This window comes from Erpetoichthys calabaricus, chromosome 2 (genome assembly GCF_900747795.2).
Source record: "Erpetoichthys calabaricus chromosome 2, fErpCal1.3, whole genome shotgun sequence".
Classification (NCBI taxonomy): domain Eukaryota; kingdom Metazoa; phylum Chordata; class Cladistia; order Polypteriformes; family Polypteridae; genus Erpetoichthys; species Erpetoichthys calabaricus.
Genome location: NC_041395.2, coordinates 285,399,252 through 285,422,281, shown reverse-complemented (window position 1 = coordinate 285,422,281; position 23,030 = coordinate 285,399,252). Strand labels below are relative to the sequence as shown.

Here is a 23,030-nt window from a genome sequence, read left to right as displayed (position 1 = left end):
TAAAAATGCTTTGGCCTAGGCAATGTTCTGTTATGTCACCTTGGTTAATTTTGACATTGAAAATTTGTGATAGGAAAACCCATTTTCTGAGTCTTACTGCTAAATTGAATAAACACGACATCAAGTATGTTAACACAACTCTCATTCTTTAAAGACAGGTTATGAATGTCAGCCAGCATTCTATAATAGAATACTTGGTACATACTGTACAATAGAGTACATACTGTAATCATAAGCCATTTTCTTCAGATCCAAAATGCATGATCCCTCATATCTGGGTAAGGACAAAATATTCAGGTAATCCATAGTTCCATGGCCAGAACATAATTTCAGTTTCAGATTTTGTTTCCATTCCATTGCAATATTCACGATTTTTAAAAAATTTCAGCCATATTTCATCTACTGTAGAAGGCATGGCAATACAGAGTGCCTGCAGACATTTTACCTTTCATTATTGATTGCTTTGTCACTAACATTTATAAACCAATACAGAAGTACAGGAAAATCTAGGCAGGTAGAAACAGACAAGACAAGTTTCATCGATCAATAAGGAAAATGTCCACCTACAGGGCAACTAAATACTTAGTTAAACCATAGAAATTTAAAGTCAGTAGGTAACCATTATCATTTTATTTCTTCTTTGGATCTTTATTACAATGCAAGCATACCAACACAAGGCACTTTACAAAGTACATAAGAATACCATTCAAAGTAGTAAATAACAATTGCAGTGATTTTATCAGTCTTGTTTATTTAGTGGGCGGCACGGTGGTGCAGTGGTAGTGCTGCTGCCTCGCAGTTAGGAGACCCAGGTTCGCTTCCCGGGTCCTCCCTGCGTGGAGCTTGCATGTTCTCCCCGTGGCTGCGTGGGTTTCCTCCGGGCGCTCTGGTTTCCTCCCACAGTCCAAAGACATGCAGGTTAGGTGGACAGGCGATTCTAAATTGGCCCTAGTGTGTACTTGGTGTGTTTGTGTGTGTCCTGTGGTGGGTTGGCACCCTGCCTGGGATTGGTTCCTGCCTTGTGCCCTGTGTTGGCTGGGATTGGCTCCAGCAGACCCCCGTGACCCTGTGTTTGGATTCAGCGGGTTGGAAAATGGATGGATAGATGTTTATTTAGTGAAAAAATTCACGTCCAATTGGAGATCGAGCTATAGTAGAAATAACAAAAGACAAAAAATAGTCATGTGATACTAACAACAAAAGTAGTGTGTTTCTGCTGCTCAAGGTTTACTCTTAGCAAATGCTGCCAAATACACTACAAGCCACATAGGGCACCATCATTTTCAAGACACAGCGATGCATACATTCTCTCCTGCTTATACCATAGCTGTTTAGCATCAAAAATCAACTTGACTTTTTGTATACTATGGGGAAGCTTTTCCTACATTTTCTTCTGTGAGAAATTCATTATTGAATGTACCTGATCTGCAGGTAGCTAGTGAAGGGCTATCTCGGCATGTATCAGTAAACGTAAAAAAAATTGCTGAAAAAATAGAGAAAACGTATGTGATGAGATAAATATAAATTCTATATGACTGACATGTATTGAAACAACCTTATTTCTAATGGGCAGGTATGATATCATATACCAGCTTGTTTTGACCATCATCTGGTAAACAATCAAATTAAAAAGTGTGGATTAAATAAAAATATATTTCTAAGCAAGCAATAAGAAATGTATTAATTTTCAGAACAGATGCCATCAGGCAAATTGAAGTTATAAAATAAAAATGGCCGGGGTTGACCCCCAAAACAACCCAAAAACCTTGGGGCAAATATCAACAGCTGCATAATGCTTTATAAAAATATTATTGCTAAGTATGTTGCCTTTTCATATTGTTTAAAGGTAGAGTTGAACAGAGTGACTTGAAGAAGTTTTAATCACTGGTAAAACTTCTATCCATCGATGAAATTGACTTCTTTTTGATTTACCAAAATTACCTACTTGATCTGCATGGAAAAAACTTAAGCAAGACTTGCATAGATGGTCTACCCTTCATCCCACTTTAGCTGGAACAATCAACACTGTCAAGATGAATATCCTTCCTAAGCTTCTTTTTTATTTCAAAGCATTCCAATATACATTAACAAATCATTTTTAAGAAGTTAGATTCAATCATAACCTCCTTTTCATGGAATTCAAAACATCCATTCATCCAAAGGACGACCCTATAAAGACCTAAGGCAGAAGGTGGCATGGTTCTACCTAACCTTCAATTTTATTACTGGGCGGCAAATACTGTATACAGGCTATAAAAAACTGGACATTGACACAAACAGAAGAACACACACAAGCTTATCTGTAATTGAAATAAAATCCTGCAGAATTTCTTTATACTCCAGTAATTATGAGCTATCACCAATATACTAAAAATCTAATTGTGCTTCATTCACCAAGAATATGGAACCAATGTAGAAAGTACTTCAAGACAGAGAAGCTTTTATCTGTGGCACCTCTGCACAATAACCACCTTTTTCCACCCTCTCAAACATACGCAGTTTTTAATGTTTGGAAAACACACAGGATTAAATCACTTAGACATCTGTACATAGATAATGTTTTTGCATCCTAAGAACAATTACACTTCAAATTAAACTTTCTAATAACACAATTGTTTCACATCCTCCATATCAGAAACTTTGTTAAACAAAATCTGCCCAGTTTTCCTCACCTCCCAGCTACTTCTATTCTGGAAAAAATATTGAGGACTCAAAAAGCATTTTTGTAATATATAAAAACATTGTAAAGTCCCTCCCTTTCAAGTATCCCAGAGTACAGTGGGAAATGGATCTCTCTTACTCAACATTTCAGAAAAGGAGTGGAATGGAACCAATCAGAATTCACTATAGCTCCATATAATAATAATAATAATAATAATAATAATAATTCATTACATTTATATAGCACTTTTCTCAGTACTCAGATATGAGCAAAGCATACAATTATTCAACTTACAGTATTTTATCGAGCACATCTGTCTCATTTAAAATTGTCCAAAATGTTTCCAGGGCAAGATCCAACCTGCAAACATTGCAATCGAGCTCCAGACTCATTGGGCCATATGGTTTGGGCCAAAATCTTTAAATGCCTTTCAGACAACCTTGGTGTCACAATCCCTCCTAAACCATTAACACCTGTGTTTGGTGTACTCCCAGATGGGCTTAAAGCGGAGAAGGACTGTAATTGCCTTTACTTCAGCACTGGCACATAGACTTACCTTGCTCAACTGAAAGAATCCTAACCCACCTCTTTTAAGTCAGTGGGCAACTGATGTTATATATTATTTGTCAGTCAGTCAGTCATTATTCAACCCGCTATATCCTAACACAGGGTCACGGGGGTCTGCTGGAGCCAATCCCAGCCATCATAGGGCGTAAGGCAGGAACAAATCCCTGGGCAGGGTACCAGTCCACCACAGGGCACACGTCCACACACACCCACACACCAAGCACACACTAGGGACAATTTAGGATCACCAATGCACCTAACTTGCATATCTTTGGACTGTGGAAGGAAACCGGAGCACCCGGAAGAAACCCACACAGACATGGGGAGAACATGCAAACTCCAAGCGGGGGGGACCCAGGAAGCGAACCCAGGTCTCCTTATTGCGAGGCAGCAGCGCTACCACTACGCCACCGTGCCGCCCTATATACTATTTGAAATTAGAAAAAATCAAGTTCCCACTTAGAAGATTGGTGCACATTTTTTTAAAACCTGGCAGGATCTAATCAGTAACATTTTAGAAAAAGCATTTAGATTGGGGAAAAGGATTTTCTCCCCTTTTTTTTCTTATTTCCTACTTTGTCTGTTGGCCTAGCTCTTTTTCTCATGGATGGGGGGAGGGGTGATTTGAACTTAGTTTTGTAAAGTTTGACTTGCTTGTATGGAATATTACTTGCTTTTAATAAATTCAATAAAATGGTAAAAAAAAAAAAGATAGTTGCCTTTTCTTAATTAAACATAGCCTAAATCAAATGGTAATCGATGAAACTCAGTAAAATGTATTTTTTTAAAATACAGAGAAACACAAATCACTTTTTGCAGCTTTATTGTATCAGCTATGGTATTATAAGAACATGTTACAATAACTCAAATCTGCAATAAAATTAAACTTTTTAACCATATCTTTTAAAAATATACCTTTTATATACTGTAGCATGACTCTGCAGCCACAGCTTTGTATGATGACTTGTGTGAACTGACTGCAGAGTGATTATTTTCAAAATAAAATGAATATTATTATTTTCAGAATAAAATGACCTAATTGAATCTAAGTAACAACACTCAGAAAGTTGTAAAATAGGAAAATGAAGCCTGGGTGTATGGAATTTGCATGGTTTCCTAAACACTCTGTAAATTTCTCTTCCAAACCCCCAATACCCACTGCACAAGTTGGATTAATTAATAAATACAAAAAAACACCTCATGGGAGAATGTCCTGCAATAGAAATATACCTTGTTTGGGGCTGGTTCCTGCTAAAATAATATGTGGGGAACTGGCAAAGGTGTAAGGAGAACAAAAGTAACATGTGCAAACATTTGTGGAGAAAATGCCTGTGAGGTCCATTGTGTTTTAAAAACAGTCCAGGCATAGTGAAAGTCTAAGAAAACTGCTTTACTAAAACCCACTAGGCATCTAAAAAGGTATGGCAGATGATAGTAACGATAACTGTAGCGTAATCTTGCAATGATTAGATGCCACGTCTCTAGATGTTGATGCACAAATATCTCAACCATATCCAAAAGAGTCAAGGTAGTTTTGGCAAGAGAATACCAGGAAGAAACAGAATGAGAAGTAGTTAGCAAAGGGTGCTCATGATGATTGCCACAACTGCAGACAACTTACTAATAAACTGTACATTTTTGTAGTATGAACAGCTTAAACAGTAGGTCTAGAAAGGGTATATTGTGCTTAAGTAATGGGTCTTCAACTTGGATCCAAGCACAATTTCTGATGAGGTACTCCTTGTAGGCAGATTAGTCAACACTATGGAGACCCAGTAACTAAAGAACCTGCCATCATCAAGATAATTATTTATACTTTGAACTATCTGGTGACTATTAATGTATGTAAACATTAACCTTTCGTGACTTTATATATTAGAAATAAGACTTTTCAATTGGTATTAAGCTGAACTGGAAATCAATACACAGAAAAAAGCAAGTTTTATGGTAATACTAAGTATTGTATTAGTTATTTCTGCTTGAAAGGAAAGCACAAATTAACTTTTTGTATCATACAAAAGAAGAATATTTTTTTAATAAATAACTAAATAATGCAGAAATTTGAAAACTAAAATATGAATGAGTGTCAACATTAATGCCTAATGTACTTCTGGATTTTGTGAGTTCAAAAAATTAGAATTCAGAACACCTAAGAATAATATTGAAATTACCTTGTTTTCAGAGTTTCCACACTTTAAGAATGTTTCGTCTAAATGTATGAATCTTTATTTTGGACAGCAAAGCATTTTTGTATATTTTATAGAAAACAGTCAGTATGAATAACGTCTATGATATTTTTCATGCTATGATAAATTATAGAACTCTCTCAAGTTTTCCCCTGAAAGTAGATTAACTACAAATATATACACCTTTGTAGTTGTTTCAAGTCAATATTACACACAATTTCCTGTTAATATATACTCACATAAACAATTGACCACTGACAAGCTCCACTAATTGTCACATTAGAGTCTTCAGTATTTTTTGTCTTCTTTATTTTAGGGAAAGTTAAAATTAACAACAGATATTCTTTTAAAAAAATGGAAATTGTAGTTGTAAACCAATTCTCTTAAAAATACACAAACAGCACACGTAAAATGCTGGACAAAGTACAAAAGAAGAGTTAAACCAATTTATTAACTTAGTCACAGGTGTAAATAATTATAATCTGAAATCAGTGCAGTTGGTCAAATGAACAAAAAATTAACAAGGCGCAGCAAAGATCTATTAACCAGATGGGGAAGAGGTGAAGGTGTTAAAAAAGCATTAAAAAGAGCATGCTAACCATTACTTTGGTCACCCTGCTGAGAAAGTTGTCTATGAATGTACACACAGGCACACACATTTATATTCACATGCAGAGGCAATCTAGGCAAAGAAATCCACAACTGCTGTAGGTATTTTAGATATCTTAAAAGAAGGGGTTTTGAAGTGGCGATTTATTCTTATAGCAGGCAGAAAGACATCTATTTAAAAATGTTATTCTTCAAAGTATGTGAGCAGGTTGTTACAGACTACTGATGTATAGTTTTTTTAAACACATATGTTCTAAAAAAAAAAAAGACAATATAATTCTACAAATTAATAATACCAACTAATAGTAAGACATCAATATTATATTTGTGCCAGCAAATGTTAGGATAGCACCCTCATACCTATAAATTTCATCAAAATTTCTCTTTATTCTGATTTCCAGCAATATTGAGGTCCATTCGATTACAAGACATGTACGATATGCTTTGAATCATTACCAGGTGTGATGATCACTGCTCTAAGTTTGCCTTAAGCAAGCAACAGAGTTAGAATTAAGGAGCATATGCGGAACATTGAAAAGAAATAACCCTCATGGACAGATTTACACAGACATACAGTAAACTAGGAAACCAAAAGAGATGAGTTGGGCTTTGCCCTTCAATTATACTTTTCCTTTTAAAAATGGCCTGTGATTTTTCATGTTTTTCTGTTGGACTGTAATAGATACGATATTCATTTGGGTAAGTTGCCTGTAGAGTGGATAATATAATGAATGTATGCCATACATATAGAGTGCATGAAAGCTCCTCACAGGACAGACCAAGGTCCTTTTCAGAGGAGAACTACTTTTAGATAATTAGTATCTAACTAAACTTTAGTGCTGCAAGAGTTCAATTTGAAAATAAACTTAAAAGAAAAACACCTGGGGCCTCATGTATAAACGGTGCATACGCCCAGAAATGTTGCGTACTCCTGTTTCCACGCTCAAATCGCGATGTATAAAACCTAAACTTGGATTAAAGCCACGCACATTTCCACGGTAACTCATACCTTGGCGTATGCAATTTCTCCGATCGGTTTTGCAGACTGGCGGCACCCAGCATCAAAGCAGTGCTACTGTTCCTGTGTGATCACCTTTCTTTCTTAGATCCACATTCCTGACGCTGCTTTATAAATACACTGAAACTAACTGCATATTGTTTATTAGTGTAATGCATCTGATTGTAATTAACATGTAGCAATATAATGGTCCAGGGAATAGCCATAGTATTCCAAATACCATAACTACTTTAGCGTTGTAACTCTCACTGCATCTTCTTCTTCTTTCAGCTGCTCCCGTTAAGGGTTGCCACAGCAGATCATCTTTTTCCATATTACTCTCACTGCACCACTCAGAGTATTTATATCACTGTATCTGAGTGGGGAATCACAGCTGCAGCTGATCGGAAAGAGAAATATCGGTATACAGCATGAAGCAGACGCTGCCTGAGCCACGGCAAAACACTTTATAGAGACTTCCCAGTACGGACTTCGCGGTTTAGAAAAGGTTTCATCCCAAGAACTCTAAACGCACTCAATCAGTCCATCAAGTGCTCCTTGTAGAACTGTTTACTTATAAGTACAATTACCTCACTGTAAACTTGCACTACAGTTATAATATTGCACAACCTGCGCCACTTTATAAAGCCCGTATTTACATATGATGACGGTATTCATTTTTAAGATGAAATGCAGCAAAATATGTTGATTATATTATACAGATAAAACTTTAACTTCATTTAAATAATCTGTATTGTTAATAATTAAACATGTGAGGACACGGTGCCGCAGCGCTAGCTAGTTCAGGGATTGTTCCTGCATTGCATTGTATTCTTGCGCTGACGCGACACTGGAACGATAGACGGATAGAATAATTAAACATGTACTACGAAGATATTTCAATGTTCCTTAAAAGTTTTGAAGAATCGGCATTCTAAGCTTACAGATGGCTTAACGTCTATTACAGAGCTGATTGTGTGGCGATTGGGCATTTGGAGAAAGAAAAGTAAGGACAGGAATTGGAGGTTAGTACGTTTGAAAGAGACAGTACTTTTGTAATAAATTATTTCATCGAAGGTCGCACATGGCGCAGCAAGACTCTTGCGTGAGATATGAACAATCACTGCGCCACCGTGTTCCCATGTTTAATAACATGCTTTCATTCCTATCATCATGAAAATGATATCACATATACATCTCAGTATTTTAATTATTCAGAGAGCTGTAATATCACGAATGTAATGGATTCTGTGTCCTGTCGGAGAAAAAGAAAGAACGGAAGCACGTAGTGATTCACACACATAGAGCACATAGAAGATCAAATACAGAACAAAGCATTTAACGTGCTACTTGAGAAACTAGTAAAATAAACGATTTTAAGATGAAGTTTATGATGTTCTACTTTAATAGCAAAATAAACTATGTGATTAAAGTGGAAATTTCTTTTTAATTTCGGGCACTGTGCGACTTTGTGAACTTGGATCTTTCGAGTTTCTCCGACACTCTGTCACTCGATCAACTTTCTTTTGTTGATTATACCACTGTTTAAACCAACAAATAGTACGTTTTTCCTTTAACTCCACTTGGTACTCGCTGAAATTCTTATATTTTCCCCTGTGCTTTTCCCATTGTCTTTTCACAGAAGGCTATTTATATTGATTTGCATATTCAAAGAGGCGTAATTCTGGTAGGAGTTGGGGCGGGACAGAAGGCGCATGCACGTGCGTTACTTTTCACGCTGATCGAGATTTATGTAGTGGAAGAACGTGAAAGTTTGCGTGCGCACAGATTCCTGCATCTGGATTTTTCTGTGCGTACGCACAATCCCGCTTTTGTGCTTACGCCATGTTATAGTGTGAGTTCTATGCACGGCGTTATACATGAGGCCCCTGGACTATTATGTGGACATTCTAGGACAAAATGAAAAGATAGGCCTTGTTTATTTTTGGCAAAAGTACTGGTTAAGGCAATAACTACATGTATGTAGGAGAAGCATTAATAAACAAATGGACAACATCAAAATTTAGTCACACCTTTTTACCTGCTCCGATTTGACTTAAACCTTCTAGAATTTAAATATTTTACAGTAGAGTTCAGCATGTCTTTTATTTTATTTTACTTTCATATTTTCCTCATGCACCTTATGTCACAGAAGTCACTGTCGAAATACTTATCAGATAAAGGGGATTATCAATTCAATTCAATTCAATTCAATTCAATTTTATTTGTCATTCAGCAGAACATCCAAGATGTGCTGCAGAACGAAAATACGATGCACAAGACATTAATAAAAACACAGTTAAAATCAGCATACAATGAAATACTAAAATGCTTCATTTAAAAGACGAACGGCAGTAGGAAAAAAACTGTTTTTAAAACTGGTAGTTCTACATTTCAGGCTGCGGTACCTTCTGCTTGAGGGCATGAGGGAAAAGAGTTCAGAGGCAGGATAAGTAGGGTCTCTAGAAATCCGCACAGCTCTGGCCAGACAGCGTTGTTTTGCCAAATCTTGTACATTTGGCAACGGGGCTCCAATGATCCTCTCCGCAGCCCTCACCACTTTCCTCAGTGCTTTCCAGTCCGAAGCGCTGCAGCTCTCCTGCCACAGAGAGCTGCTGCTGGTTAGCACGCTCTCTATGGTCCCTCTGTAAAAAGTGGTGAGGACTGACTTACTGAGATGGGCCCTCTTTAGCCTCCGCAGAAAGATCAAGCGCTGGTGAGCTTTCCTGATGACGGAGGAGGTGTGCTGGGACCAGGTGAGGTTGTTCGTCACATTAACTCCCAGGAACTTAGTAAACTGCACAATTTCCACAGCAGTGTTCTTAATGTAGACCGGGATGTGTATCAGCTGTTTCTTCCTGAAGTCGATCACCAGTTCTTTTGTTTTTTCGACATTCAGTATCAGATTGTTTTTATCACACCATTCCACAAATGACTTCACCTCCTCTCTGTAATCCCCCTCCCCGTCACCTCGAATGAGACCCACCACTGTTGTGTTGTCCGCATACTTAATAATTTGGTTTGTGCTGAACTTGGCACAACAATCGTGGGTCATGAGCGTGAAGAGGAGGGGACTTAGAACACACCCCTGTGGAGAACCTGTGCTCAAGGAGATGGTATCTGATTTATTCTTTCCTACCCGTACGTACTGTGGCCTATCCATTAGAAAGTCCAATATCCAGTTTTGCAGAGGTATGCCCAGTCCCAATGGGCCCAGTTTGCTGATCAAATTCTGAGGGATGATGGTATTAAAAGCCGAACTAAAATCAACAAACAGCATGCGGACCATAGCGTCTCTATTCTCCAGATGTTCCAATGAAAAATGGAGTGCAATAGATATGGCATCCTCTGTGGCACGGTTGGAGCGGTAGGCAAATTGGAGTGGGTCAAAAGAGGAGGGTAGGACAGAAGTAATGTGGTCCTTGATCAGCCTCTCGAAACATTTCATCACTATTGATGTTAAGGCTACAGGGCGATAGTCATTCATGGTTGTGACTATGGGTTTTTTCGGAACTGGGATGATTTCTGAGGTTTTAAAGCAAGATGGCACAACAGCTTGACACAGAGAGATGTTAAATATATCCGTAAGGACATGTGTCAGCTGCTCCGCACATCCTTTGAGTACACAACCTGGTATCTGGTCTGGTCCCGCAGCTTTCCTTGGATTAATTCTCCTCAAAGTCCGTAGAACATCATCCGGTTCCAGACACAGTGCCTTCTCATCAGGATGAGGGGTGGCCTTCACTGGTGATGTATCATTCAATGCTTCAAACCGTCCAAAGTACTTATTTAGGTCATTCAGGAAGTTGAAGCTATCATCACAGGGGTAAGAAACTGTTTTGTAATCTGTCACAGATTTAATCCCCTGCCACAATCTTCTGCTGTTCCTGTGATCTTGAAAATAACTCTCTATTTTCTTTCCATGAGCCCTTTCAGCTCTTCTAATAGCTTTATTTAGGCTGGCTCTTGCTGTTCTAAGGGCAGCTATATCTCCAGATTTAAAAGCATAGTTTCTCACTTTCAGCAAAACTCGCACCTCAGCAGTCACCCACGGTTTATCGTTTGCCCTGACAATAATGTTTTTGGTGACGCAGACATCCTCCATGCACTTATTTATGTAGCCAAACACAGCCTCTGCATATTCATTTATGTCTATCCTTTGATCTGTGGTAGCTGCCTCACTGAACACAGACCAGTCAGTGCACTCAAAACAATCCTGTAGTGCATTCATGGCTTCTCCTGGCCAAACTCTCACCTGTTTGAGTGATGGTTTTGATCTGATGAGCACAGGTCTATATCAGAGAAGGACTTGAACAGAAAATTTCTCTATATGCAGATGATATGATATTGTATATATCAGACCCACAAAATACTGTGACTGCAGTCCTAACAGCACTTACAGAATTTTCAAAGATTTCTGGTCTCAGAATTAATTTGAAAAAAAGTGTGCTCTTCCCAGTGAATTTTCAAGCATATAATATTAAATTGGACACCTTCCCTTTTATCATTGTAGATCAGTTTAAATACCTAGGGGTAAATATCACAAGTAAACATAAAGCTCTTTATCATCAAAATTTTGCCATCTGTATGGAAAAAATTAAGCAAGATTTGCATAGATGGTCAACCCTTCATCTCATTCTAGCTGGAAGAATTAACGTTGTTAAGATGAATATCCTTTCTAAGTTTCTCTTTTTATTTCAAAACACTCCAATATACATCAAAAAATAATTTTTTAAGCAATTATATTCAACCATAACCTCATTTATTTGGAACTTAAAATATCCACATATCCAAAGAGCGACCCTGCAAAGACCTAAGGTAGAAGGTGGCATGGCTCTACCTAACTTTCAATTTTATTACTGGGCAGCAAACATACAAGCTATAAAAACCTGGACATGGACACAAATAGATAAACACACACAGGCTTGGTCCACAATAGAAATACAATCCTACAGTACATCTTTATATTCCCTGCTTTGTGTCCCTATAAATGCAAGTTATCGCCAATATACTAACAACCCAATTGTGCTTCACTCACTCAGAATATGGAACCAATGCAGGAAGCATTTTAATACAGAGAATCTTTTATCTGTGGCACCTCTGCATGAGAACCACCTTTTTCAACCCTCACAAACATATGCAGTTCTTAATATCTGGAAAACATTTGGGATTAAATTACTTAGAGATCTTTATATAGATAACGTCTTTACATCCTATGAACAATTACATTTCAAATTTAACTTTCCAGCAACACATTTCTTTCACTATGTTCAAATTAGAAATTTTGTTAAACAGAACCTGGCTGATTTTCCTCATCTCCCACCAGCCTCTATGCTGGAAAAAATATTGCTCAGTTTCGAGGACTCAGACAACATTTCTACAATATATAAAATCATTTTATAGTCCCTCCCTTTCAAAGATCCAAGAGGACAGTGGGAAAACGATCTCTCACTCAACATATCAGAAAAGGAGTGGAAGGTAGCAATGCAGAGAATTCACTCGAGTTCCATATGCGCAAAGCATACAATTATCCAATTAACTCAAAATTATATATCAAGCACATCTGTCTTGTTTAAAATTGTCCAAAATGTTTCCAGGGCAAGATCCAACCTGCGAACGCTGCAATAAAGTTCCTGCCTCACTGGGTCACATGTTTTGGGCCTGCACCAAATTAACATCATTCTGGACAAAACTTTTTAAGTGCCTTTCAGACAGCCTTGGGGTCACAATCCCTCCTAATCCACTAACAGCTGTGTTTGGTGTACTCCCAGATGGGCTTAAAGTTGATAAGGACAAACAAACTGTGATCGCCTTTACTACACTATTGGCACGTAGACTTATCTTGCTAAACTCGAAGAATCCTAACTCTCCTCTTTTAAAGTCAGTTGGTAACTGATATTGTATACTATTTGAAATTGGAAAAAATCAAATTCTCACTTAGAGGATCTGTGCAGAACTTTTTCAGAACCTGGCAGGATCTAATCAATAACAACATTTGAGATTAAGCTCTTAAAGCACTGAGGAAGCAGATTCTCTTCCCATTTCTTTTTCTTCTCCATTTATCTTTATCCGCTTATTAAACTCATCAATTTACTTATTTTTACTAGCTTTAAGTTTTACTCTGTTGGCCATGCTCTCTTTCTCAGGGATAGGGGTTGACTTGTTTTTCAATCCTATTTTTTATAAAAATTGATCTATTTATATGGAATGATTACAATAAAATCAATAAAATTTGTAAACAAAAAAAACCAAAAAAAAAACAAAATGGAGTGAATAATCGTCTAGTATTGAAATGGTATGGAAATAATGAAAGCCATATAATCATGAAGCTGTGAATATTTAGAGGTTGACGCCATTTATCTTTCATTTTTGTTTCACAAAACATACTGTACACTCACATCATGTGTGTGTGGGAGGGTGTGTTTAAATAGATTATAATATATTGATCATCATCTTCCATATCATTAACCTGTTTATCCAATGCAATGTCACTGGATAACCTTGCAACAGTAAAATTACTTTTAATTTCAGAGACAATAGTGCTTGTGATAATGTCTGTGTGTACTGTTTGCAAGCTGAATAAAATGCACTAAAGTGGCAAGATAAAATGGTCAGAAATCCAGAAAGCATTTAATATTGGTTTGGTATCTTGATTAACACATCAACATGGAAGATACGCACAGTGCTTCAAGACTTTCAGAATGCTGAAGGTTGCCTCGCTTTTAAAAAGGAGGATAAGACAACGTGCTCAAATTGCCAAAGGAAAACGCTTAATCTGCTTCCCTGGAAAAGTCTATGCTGAGGTACAATACTTTAAAGAAGACTAAAACTAACAGAGTAAAGCCCAGATACAAAAGAAACAAAGCAGCACCCACCTTAGAGGCATTTGAGTGCCTTGAGGTTTTTTTCAAGAGTGACGACACTAGCAGTCAAAAGGCTTGCCAGTGGATTGGTGCAATAATGCTGGCCTACAGGACTTACACTGGAAACTGCTGATATAAACAGGAGCTAGATTCTTATATGAAGTTCTACATTTACTGACCAATCTAAATCCATAACCTCATAAGGCTCTAGGTATTGATTGAAAAATGTAATTATCAGCCCGGAACAAGTGGAATTGAAAAAAAAGCACGTCCAATCCGGCTCAGAATTAAAAGACAATGAGTAAAAGACAAAGTAGAACTTCATAAAGACGTTTACAAACGGTGCTAAACACATGCAGAGCAGGTTAGAGACTATGAAACCAGTGAAATTAGAAAGGCTCAAAAAAAAAAAAAAAAACGTTGGCACTATACACATGTGGAGAAAGTTAAAGGATATGAAAGTAGGAAAATTAGAAAATATAAAGAAAGGAAGTAAAGATCGCAGTAGCGCAAACAAACAAACTGCCTCATTTAACTTTGCACCAGTCTAACTTTGGTTTTGCACAATAATTACTACACTATTGCACCTTAACACTTAATTCTACTTTACTCACATAATTTTACTTATTTATTATGTTCTACTATACTGTTATCTTTCAATCTATGACTTTTTGTTAATCTAACTGATATTCTTCTAACTTTGAACAGTTTTTGATAAGCGGATCAGGATGCATTTCACTGCGTGTTGTCCTGTATAACTACTGTATGTATGTGACAAATAAAGTATCTTGAGAATTTCAAAAACGGAGTTTACCACACATGCATTTATTGGTTACTTTGTTAATGTACAGTATATATATTTATCTGTCTGCTTATTTAAAAAGATAAATTTACCCCAGGAGTCAAAAACGTTCTGTCTAGCCCTTGTACAAAAACCTAGACAAAAGCTGGGGTATCACCTTGGTAACCCCATGTACTTTTGGAACTGTGAAAGGAAAATAGCACAACTTTACAGACAGGAGTCCAATGCAGAACTCTACTTACTTTTTTACTTGTAAAAAAAAATTATTAACTGCTGATGATGTAGATCGTTTTGTCTGTGCTGAAATTCCAAACAGAGAAACCTATCCTGACCTCATTAAAAAGATTCAGCATATTGGGACTCGCAAGATTACAAATATTGTTTTTACAGAAGTTCTGAAATAAAAGTGAAACTAATGAAATAGCAACAATTCAAAGAAAAAAAAAATCTTAAAAGTGTGTATCCGGAAAACCAAACATGGGGGTTGGCGAGTGAAGCCCCCTAGTTATTAATAAAACAAAAAAAAAAATCTAATTAAATTCAGAAATTTACCTCTAATTTATGCAAACACCACAGTAATAAATCTCAGAATGTCTATATATATGCAATGTGGAGGAAGGAACTGAACAAATTAGATGAGATTTTGTACTATAATTATTAAAGGAATACTCAAGCAGTGTGCAGTCCTTATTTAGCCATTTAATTATTTATTAACATTTCAAACAATTAAGAGCAGCTATTTAAAGTAAAACCATTTTTCACTCATCTAGTATGTGTCTCTGAAAATCCTCTTCCTCTGTTTCCTTAAGTGTCTCTGCAGCAACACTCACATTGTATAGGGGGTTCAGAACAACCTGATCATCATTAACTTGTTTCTTTCCTTCTTTTTGTTAAACAACAGGGGACTTTCATACTATTCATCAGACCCAAAAAGTAAATAAGAAAAACAAACTTCTATTTAGGCCCTTATTGTCCAGAAAAGGCAAAGGAATATCCTAAAGTGTTTTAAATGGAATTGCTTAATGTTTTATTCATACCACAGCTAAATATATAACTTTTTCCATGTGTTTTACCTCAATACACGTACCCCTTGGATGTCCTTTTGCAGTGGATTCAAGAACTAGAAGCTGATTATATGTAAAAAGTGTTTTGAGTGACAATAATACATTGGATTATTCTAACCTGTCATGCATTAATAATCTGTTTTATCGATATGTTCATTTTTTTCAAAAATACAAAAATGCAGAATTAAAAAAGACATACTGTACAAAATGCTTTTACTGTGACATCCCAACTTTATACATCCTAAAAAACCTTTATAACTGTGACTGATGTGCAAAATACAGTAAGCACTAATTTAATTTAACATACTGTATTATTAATTATACTATGATCATCTATAATAGTTCTATCAATGGTCTACACGCAGTACATTCTTGAAGGATTATTTAAAACATACAAGTAACATCCGGTTCACCTTTTGTACAATTGTCCCCATTTTGTAACATTTTGTGACATTTTTCTCAGTCTAACTACTTGGCAAGATGAAAAATACCATTGCAGCTTGATCTTAAAGATTTAAATTGAACCCTCATAAAATTCTCAATTGATGTTGACAGATAACATCTTCATCTTATGATGGAGTGAAAAATACATCCAGTGCTCAATATTAGGTAATCAGAACATGGATTAAAAGAGTTGCTGTGTGCATGTGCTTATTTTCATACACAATTTCCTCCCACATCATAAAGATAGGCAAGTTAAACTCATCATATTTTAGTCATTATATCAATTAACATTACTCTGGCTTCTAAAATCCAACAAACAACACAAATACTGTATATGACAGAGATGACCTGCTTACTATTAGTGTTGAAGTATATTCTTGAGCCTTGAAGTATTTCTTACTATTACTTACATAAATATGCATTCTCAAATCCATTTAACCCAATTCAGGTTAGTGGGGAACATATCTTGTGCAGAGCACTGCAGGGCATGCACATGCATAACTGCACTCACTCACAGGGTGCACAATTTAGAGTTGGCAATCCACTTAACATACACATACTTATACTTTTAAAAAAATGAGATACCCCAAGTTGCCCAGGGTGGAATAAAGTGCAAGTGCAGCCACTAAATAAATTCCCCGAGGGGAAAAGGTATGCCCCATATCAAAATTTTTGTGACTAAATCCACCATGGGGAGCAACTTTAAAAACCTGTTTCAAGTCCCAAAAATGCCTCCTAGAAACATGTCACTAATAAAGAGCAGGTGTATTCACTAAATAAAATTCTCCAATGGGAAAAATTTGGAATGGCATCTTGCCTATGATCTACCCTTGTACAAAAGGGGAATCTGTTCAAAATTTGTCTGAATTTTTATACCAGACAGACACATAAATACACATTCCAGCTATAATGTATAGGCATGAACTTTATCAGTGGCATTTATAACCCTTACCTGTTATTGTTATATTGCTGTAAATATTGGATATTTGTTCCTTAAGAAGCACAAGTTGCATTTGCGCTGCCTTCTCTCTTTGAAGCTCCAACATGATATCTGGATGGTTGGCCAACTTGCATCCTTTTTGTTTGTCCAATGCAATGTCACTCCTCACAATATCTGGGGATACACAGCTTCCAGAGTTAGTTAGGCTAGTTAAAGCCTTTTCAAAACTTAAAACTCCTATAAAATAATTCAATATTCCTATAAAAAATTCAATAAATGTTATCTACTTGACAAAGGGCAGACGTGATACCTTGGTAACACTGGATAAAGACAAGACTCATCGGGAGCCTAGACAAAAACAGTTAAATCTACAATGACAGAGAATACAGATTTAAATTTCAATGAGGACAGACAATAGCAACTTTTGTACCTTACATGCACTTCACTTCCTTGCGAAGTCCCTAAATTAATTCCATGGTTAGGACTACGCTATACAACTTTAAGGTCAAAATGTCCAATAGAAGTCGTCGGTGTCCCTACTCCTCTGACTGGAACTTAAATGGCTAGGCATGTAAAAACTTTAGAGAATCGATCACTATGGAATTCTATGAGGTGACTAAAAAGTTTTCAGATGGCAATATGTTCTGATGAATGAATTCACCTCAGAACCAAAGAATCTAATTGCTCGGAAAGGCCATCTATCTGACTTGATAAGAGGTTGCAAAATTGAAAATTCTGAAAAATATGTCTCATCTAGCCAGTCAAAAATTTAGCCATTTATCAGATTTTATAAACAAACTCTCATGATTTATGTAGATTATGAATTATAGCTAGTTCCATCCAGCCAATGCTTCAACTCCCCAATGCTAGTTTTATAGCCCAAGTAATAATTTTTTTTCTGACATATTTTGTATTTTGACCATGGTTCTGCTTGTTCCTATTCCTTACGTTAATCTCTTGGTGTTATGTATCCATTTCAGTCTATAAATTGTACAGTAATCCCTCCTCCATCGCGGGGGTTGCGTTCCAGAGCCACCCGCGAAATAAGAAAATCCGCGAAGTAGAAACCATATGTTTATATGGTTATTTTTATATTGTCATGCTTGGGTCACAGATTTGCGCAGAAACACAGGAGGTTGTAGAGAGACAGGAACGTTATTCAAACACTGCAAACAAACATTTGTCTCTTTTTCAAAAGTTTAAACTGTGCTCCATGACAAGACAAAGATGACAGTTCCGTCTCACAATTAAAAGAATGCAAACATATCTTCCTCTTCAAAGGAGTGCTGTTTGGCTTTTAAGTATGCGAAGCACCGCCGGTACAAAGCTGTTGAAGGCGGCAGCTCACACCCCCTCCGTCAGGAGCAGGGAGAGAGAGAGAGACAGAGAAAAACAAAGTCAAAAATCAATACGTGCCCTTTGAGCTTTTAAGTATGCGAAGCACTGTGCAGCATGTCGCTTCAGGAAGCAGCTGCACACAGAAGGTAGCAACGTGAAGATAATCTTTCAGCATTTTTAGACGAGCGTCCCTATCGTCTAGGTGTGCAAACAGCCCCCCTGCTCACACCCCCCTACGTCAGCGCAAGAGAGAGAGAGAGAAAGTAAGTTGGGTAGCTTCTCAGCCATCTGCCAATAACGTCCCTTGTATGAAATCAACTGGGCAAACCAACTGAGGAAGCATGTACCAGAAATTAAAAGACCCATTGTCCTCAGAAATCAGCGAACCAGCAAAAAATCCGCGATATATATTTAAATATGCTTACATATAAAATCCGCGATGGAGTGAAGCCACGAAAGGTGAAGCGCGATATAGCGAGGGATCACTGTATTGTTATTTTTGATTGTTTTTTTATTCTTATGTATTTTCTTCTATTTTTGTAATTATGTACTGTCTTTTTGTGAGCATTGTATTTCTTGTTATTTTTCTTCTGGTTTTTGGATTTTTTGGATGTTTTGGGATTGCTGTTACTGGATGATGTATTGGTACTTGTTTGCTGTGGATTGACTTTTTAGGTGTCTCACAGTGCTTTTTTTGGTTAATAAATCTTTATTTAAAAATATTCTTTGTTGCCGTAATTTCTTCTCTTGTAGAACATTTTGATATATTTTGAGACATTTCTTTACTTTTTAAACTGTTAAACCAGTTTTCCTCACTTTGGATATAGTCAGACTAATGCTTGCAGGTAGTTGTTTTGGTCAAGCTGGTCTGGGTGAGTCTCTTATGGGCTGGCAAGTGAACATCTTGACCTGCTTTATGGTTATTTTTGGAAGCTTCAGTCTACTTTTGCCATGTTTCTGGCTCCAGCTCACAACACCTGATTTTTCTCCCTTCCTATTTTATGCTGAACACCTGCTCCCTGCCAGGTTATTAATAACCTCCTGAGCCTCCCACAATAGAAACTGTACCCCTGTAAATCTTTCCCTTTTAATTTATCAGGATTATGGCTTGCTCAATTTAACTGTACCTTTGTCCCTAGTATTAGCTGGACTGCATTTTTCTCATTATTCTTCTCATAGATACCTGTGCCTATTTTCAGTTTTAAAAGACAATATAGTCACTGATTTATTAGAATTTGTTTAACCTTTACTAATTTTCCTGCCTTGTTATGCTTTGATTTAAAGATATCTCCTTTTATTTAATGTTAGTTTTGAATTTCTCAGTTGGGCCATTTTGTTTCCCATGACAGTTGCCATTTTGTGGCTTCATTACCATGGTATGACAACCTGTTGCTTGAGGCATAGTCCTGAAGTCATGTGTTATGACTTTCTATGAAGTCATTAGATGGATTGGGAGAGCATGGGGGGGTCATGAGGTCGCTGGAGTGGGGTGTGTGTCTCTCCTGATATCTATGTAAAAGGATGAAGGTCCAAGTCTTTAGAGTCCTGGTGCTTCCTGTCTTGCTATATGGTTGCGAGACATGGACGCTATCTAGGGACCTGAGACGAAGACTGGACTCCTTTGGTACTGTATCTCTTCAGAGAATCCTTGGGTACTGCTAGTTTCACTTTTTATCGACTGAGCCATTACTCATGGAGTCTCGAATGAGGCACTTTGCCTGTATTCTGAGGGACCGTCAGTTATGGCACTATGGCCATATGCTGCGATTCCCCAAGGGTGATCCAGTTTGCAGGATCCTCATTGTTGAGGACCCGAACAGCTGGACCAGGTCAAGGGGATGCCCACGTAACAGCTGGCTGTGGCAGATAGATGGTCATTTCCAAAGGGTGCAACTGGACCTCGTGTATGCCTCTGGTGTAAACAACCAGGATCCAGAGCTGTTTCGTCATTTGGTGGGTATAGCAACGCACTGTACCAATGCGTGCTCCCCAACCTGACCCCTAAGGTTTGGTGGATAGACTAAACCTTCAAAGAAATCAGCAAGTAATTTATATGTAGTTCCTGTAGTAACATCAATGTTTAACAGCATAAACATTCAAGCAAAAACATAAATATAATTTTAGTAAATTTTTGAAGCTTTCAATAATTGGAGCTTATCAAATAATTCTTGATATAAGACAATTTTTGATTTTAAATATTTTGGTAAGACAAAAAAATGTAATAATATCTTCAGCAGTTGAATTAAATGATTTCTAATGGCACACAGTAGTAAAAACATTAAATGTTCAGTCACCTGGGTGGTGTGCCTGTATGTGGAGGTTACTATCCTCCATTTTTCCACATGGGTTTCCTCATGTGACACTAGTTTTCTCCCACACAACAAAAATATACTTTTAAATCAACTGGAATGTCTAAACTATACGTATTTCAAGGTATCTGTTTTGCATTGAACTCTCACCAGGTCTAAGGTCAACAACCTCCTAAACAAGGTTACCAAAACAGGCTGAGGGAAAGCAGGAAAAAGTGGAAGCAAAATGGAAGAAACTTTAGATTTAAAACACCATGGAAGTTGCTGATTATTATGATATCTGACTTACAAATGTTTAAATCATAACTTTCTGCAAATGAAATAAAAACTTTCAGTTATCAACTTTATTAGAGGAGAGATATTTTAGCAGCATTTATTAATTAATTTTTTACCCTTTTATTGTAAAGCAAAGACTTGGATTGGGTCACCAGTCCATCAAACAGTACACTGTTATACTCCGAAATTTTAAAATAACTAATTAAATGACAGTGTACATCTTTGTGATTTGGGAGGAGGCCAGAGTATCACAAATCAAATATTGTCACATGAAAAATAAGCAAACTTCAAAAATGCATTACATGGCATGATTTGTGAACTCATAACTCAGGAGCTGTAAGACACTGGTACTAACTACTGTGCCACTCAAGTCTGAATTAGCAGCGCAAAAATAATAGCAAAGACAATGTGGTAGAGGACAGTAAACTAGTAACTTTATAGATGATTTACATGGATATTGGGAAATATTTTGAAAAGAGGGCTTTGTTGTAAAGAAAGAAACACAATCATAACTTTTAGCATAACCTTTAACATAACTGTATATATTTAAAATAATAAATAAATATTTAAAGCAAATTGAAAGCCATTAGCGTAGAGGAACATGTATCACACCTGTCACACAACACTAGGCTTGCAGATTCAAAAAGCATCGGTTTAGAGAATTCTCATGTTGCCCTGTATTCTCACAATTGTTCTTCATTAAACAATATTGTTATTGTGACTGGCCACTCAGCCATTCTGGAGTAAGTGCATCTTTGACTGTTAACATGTGTTCTATAGTGGGCTGATGTGTTGCCAGGTGAGGGTTCCTACTTTAGGCCTGTTATTGGTAGGATACACAGTTACAGAAAATGTGTATACTAGTTCAGTATATATATTATTACCCACTTGGTTATATTGTACATAATTAATATACTTGTCTCATTTGCACATAACCCTGAACTGATTTAAATTAATTTGATAATGGATGGATGAATAAGCTGAAGGATGGAGTAAACACATTTACCTGCTAAAACTAACAGGTAACTATAATCTCTAAATAAAAAAATGTACTTATTTGACGATATTTGTGCACAATGGCTTGATGACATTTTCTCCATTCCAGTAACAATAGCATGTGTTACATTTGGTCTTCTAAGTTTCCCATGAGAATAAGTGAATTTTACAATGCCTAATAAACATTCCCAAAAGTAGAGAAACAATGAAACAACAGCAAAAAGGGAACGGATGAGGATCAACCGAGCAGACAGTCGTCTAAGTTTTATATAAGTTTTTATGGGTTGTGAGCAGGGGGTAGACTAGTAAAAAGAACAAAAAGGTGAGCCGCCATCATGAACTAACCCAAAAAAAGGATACCACAACAGTCAAGATGTACTTTTACTCAGGATTTGCAGACCAATTTGTCTAAGACAATAAAACTTAGATTTATAGTAACAATAAATGCATATTTAGAGAGATTACTCAAACATTTTTTTATTAAGCATGTTCCATTACTAACTAGAAATAGTCAAGAGATATACAGTAAATTGCTTGTGGTTTGTATGTGCAAATTTTGAAGCAGTAAGTACAAGTAAGGGTTTTCATATATTTAAAAGGTTTCAAATCACATTTGCTGGTAAGGTATGACTAGAACAGGCATGCAAGTGGTAATGCTGCAACTAGAAAACAGGAAATTATGAGTTCTGTTATACTTGCAGAACCACAATATTCTGTTGTTCTAAATATATGCAATTTCATGAGTGCCCACCAGAAAGAGCTATGGAATACAAGGGTTTTATAACATATACTTTACATGGGACCAAGCTCCACTTTTTCTGGAAAACTCACTTATCATGTATATTTTTAAATTAATAGAGAAGCTGTTTCAGCATGTCATCTATTTTTTTTTAAAAAGATGCTGTTGTGCATGCTTTAAGGTAAACTAGATTTCACATATCATTAATGTTTTTGAAAGTTAATTTTACTTTTTAGAC

At 36.6% G+C, this 23,030-nt stretch overlaps 1 protein-coding gene across 1 annotated transcript in view; it reads right to left on the bottom strand.

The window, feature by feature from the left end:
• The window catches only part of hpse2 (heparanase 2), a 306,556-nt gene that overhangs the window by 267,889 nt on the left and 15,637 nt on the right, over positions 1-23,030 (bottom strand). The window contains exon 3 of the mRNA XM_028795686.2: positions 17,147-17,308. Within this exon, the coding sequence (XP_028651519.1) occupies positions 17,147-17,308 (162 nt within the window). The remainder of the gene's footprint in view (positions 1-17,146; positions 17,309-23,030) is intronic.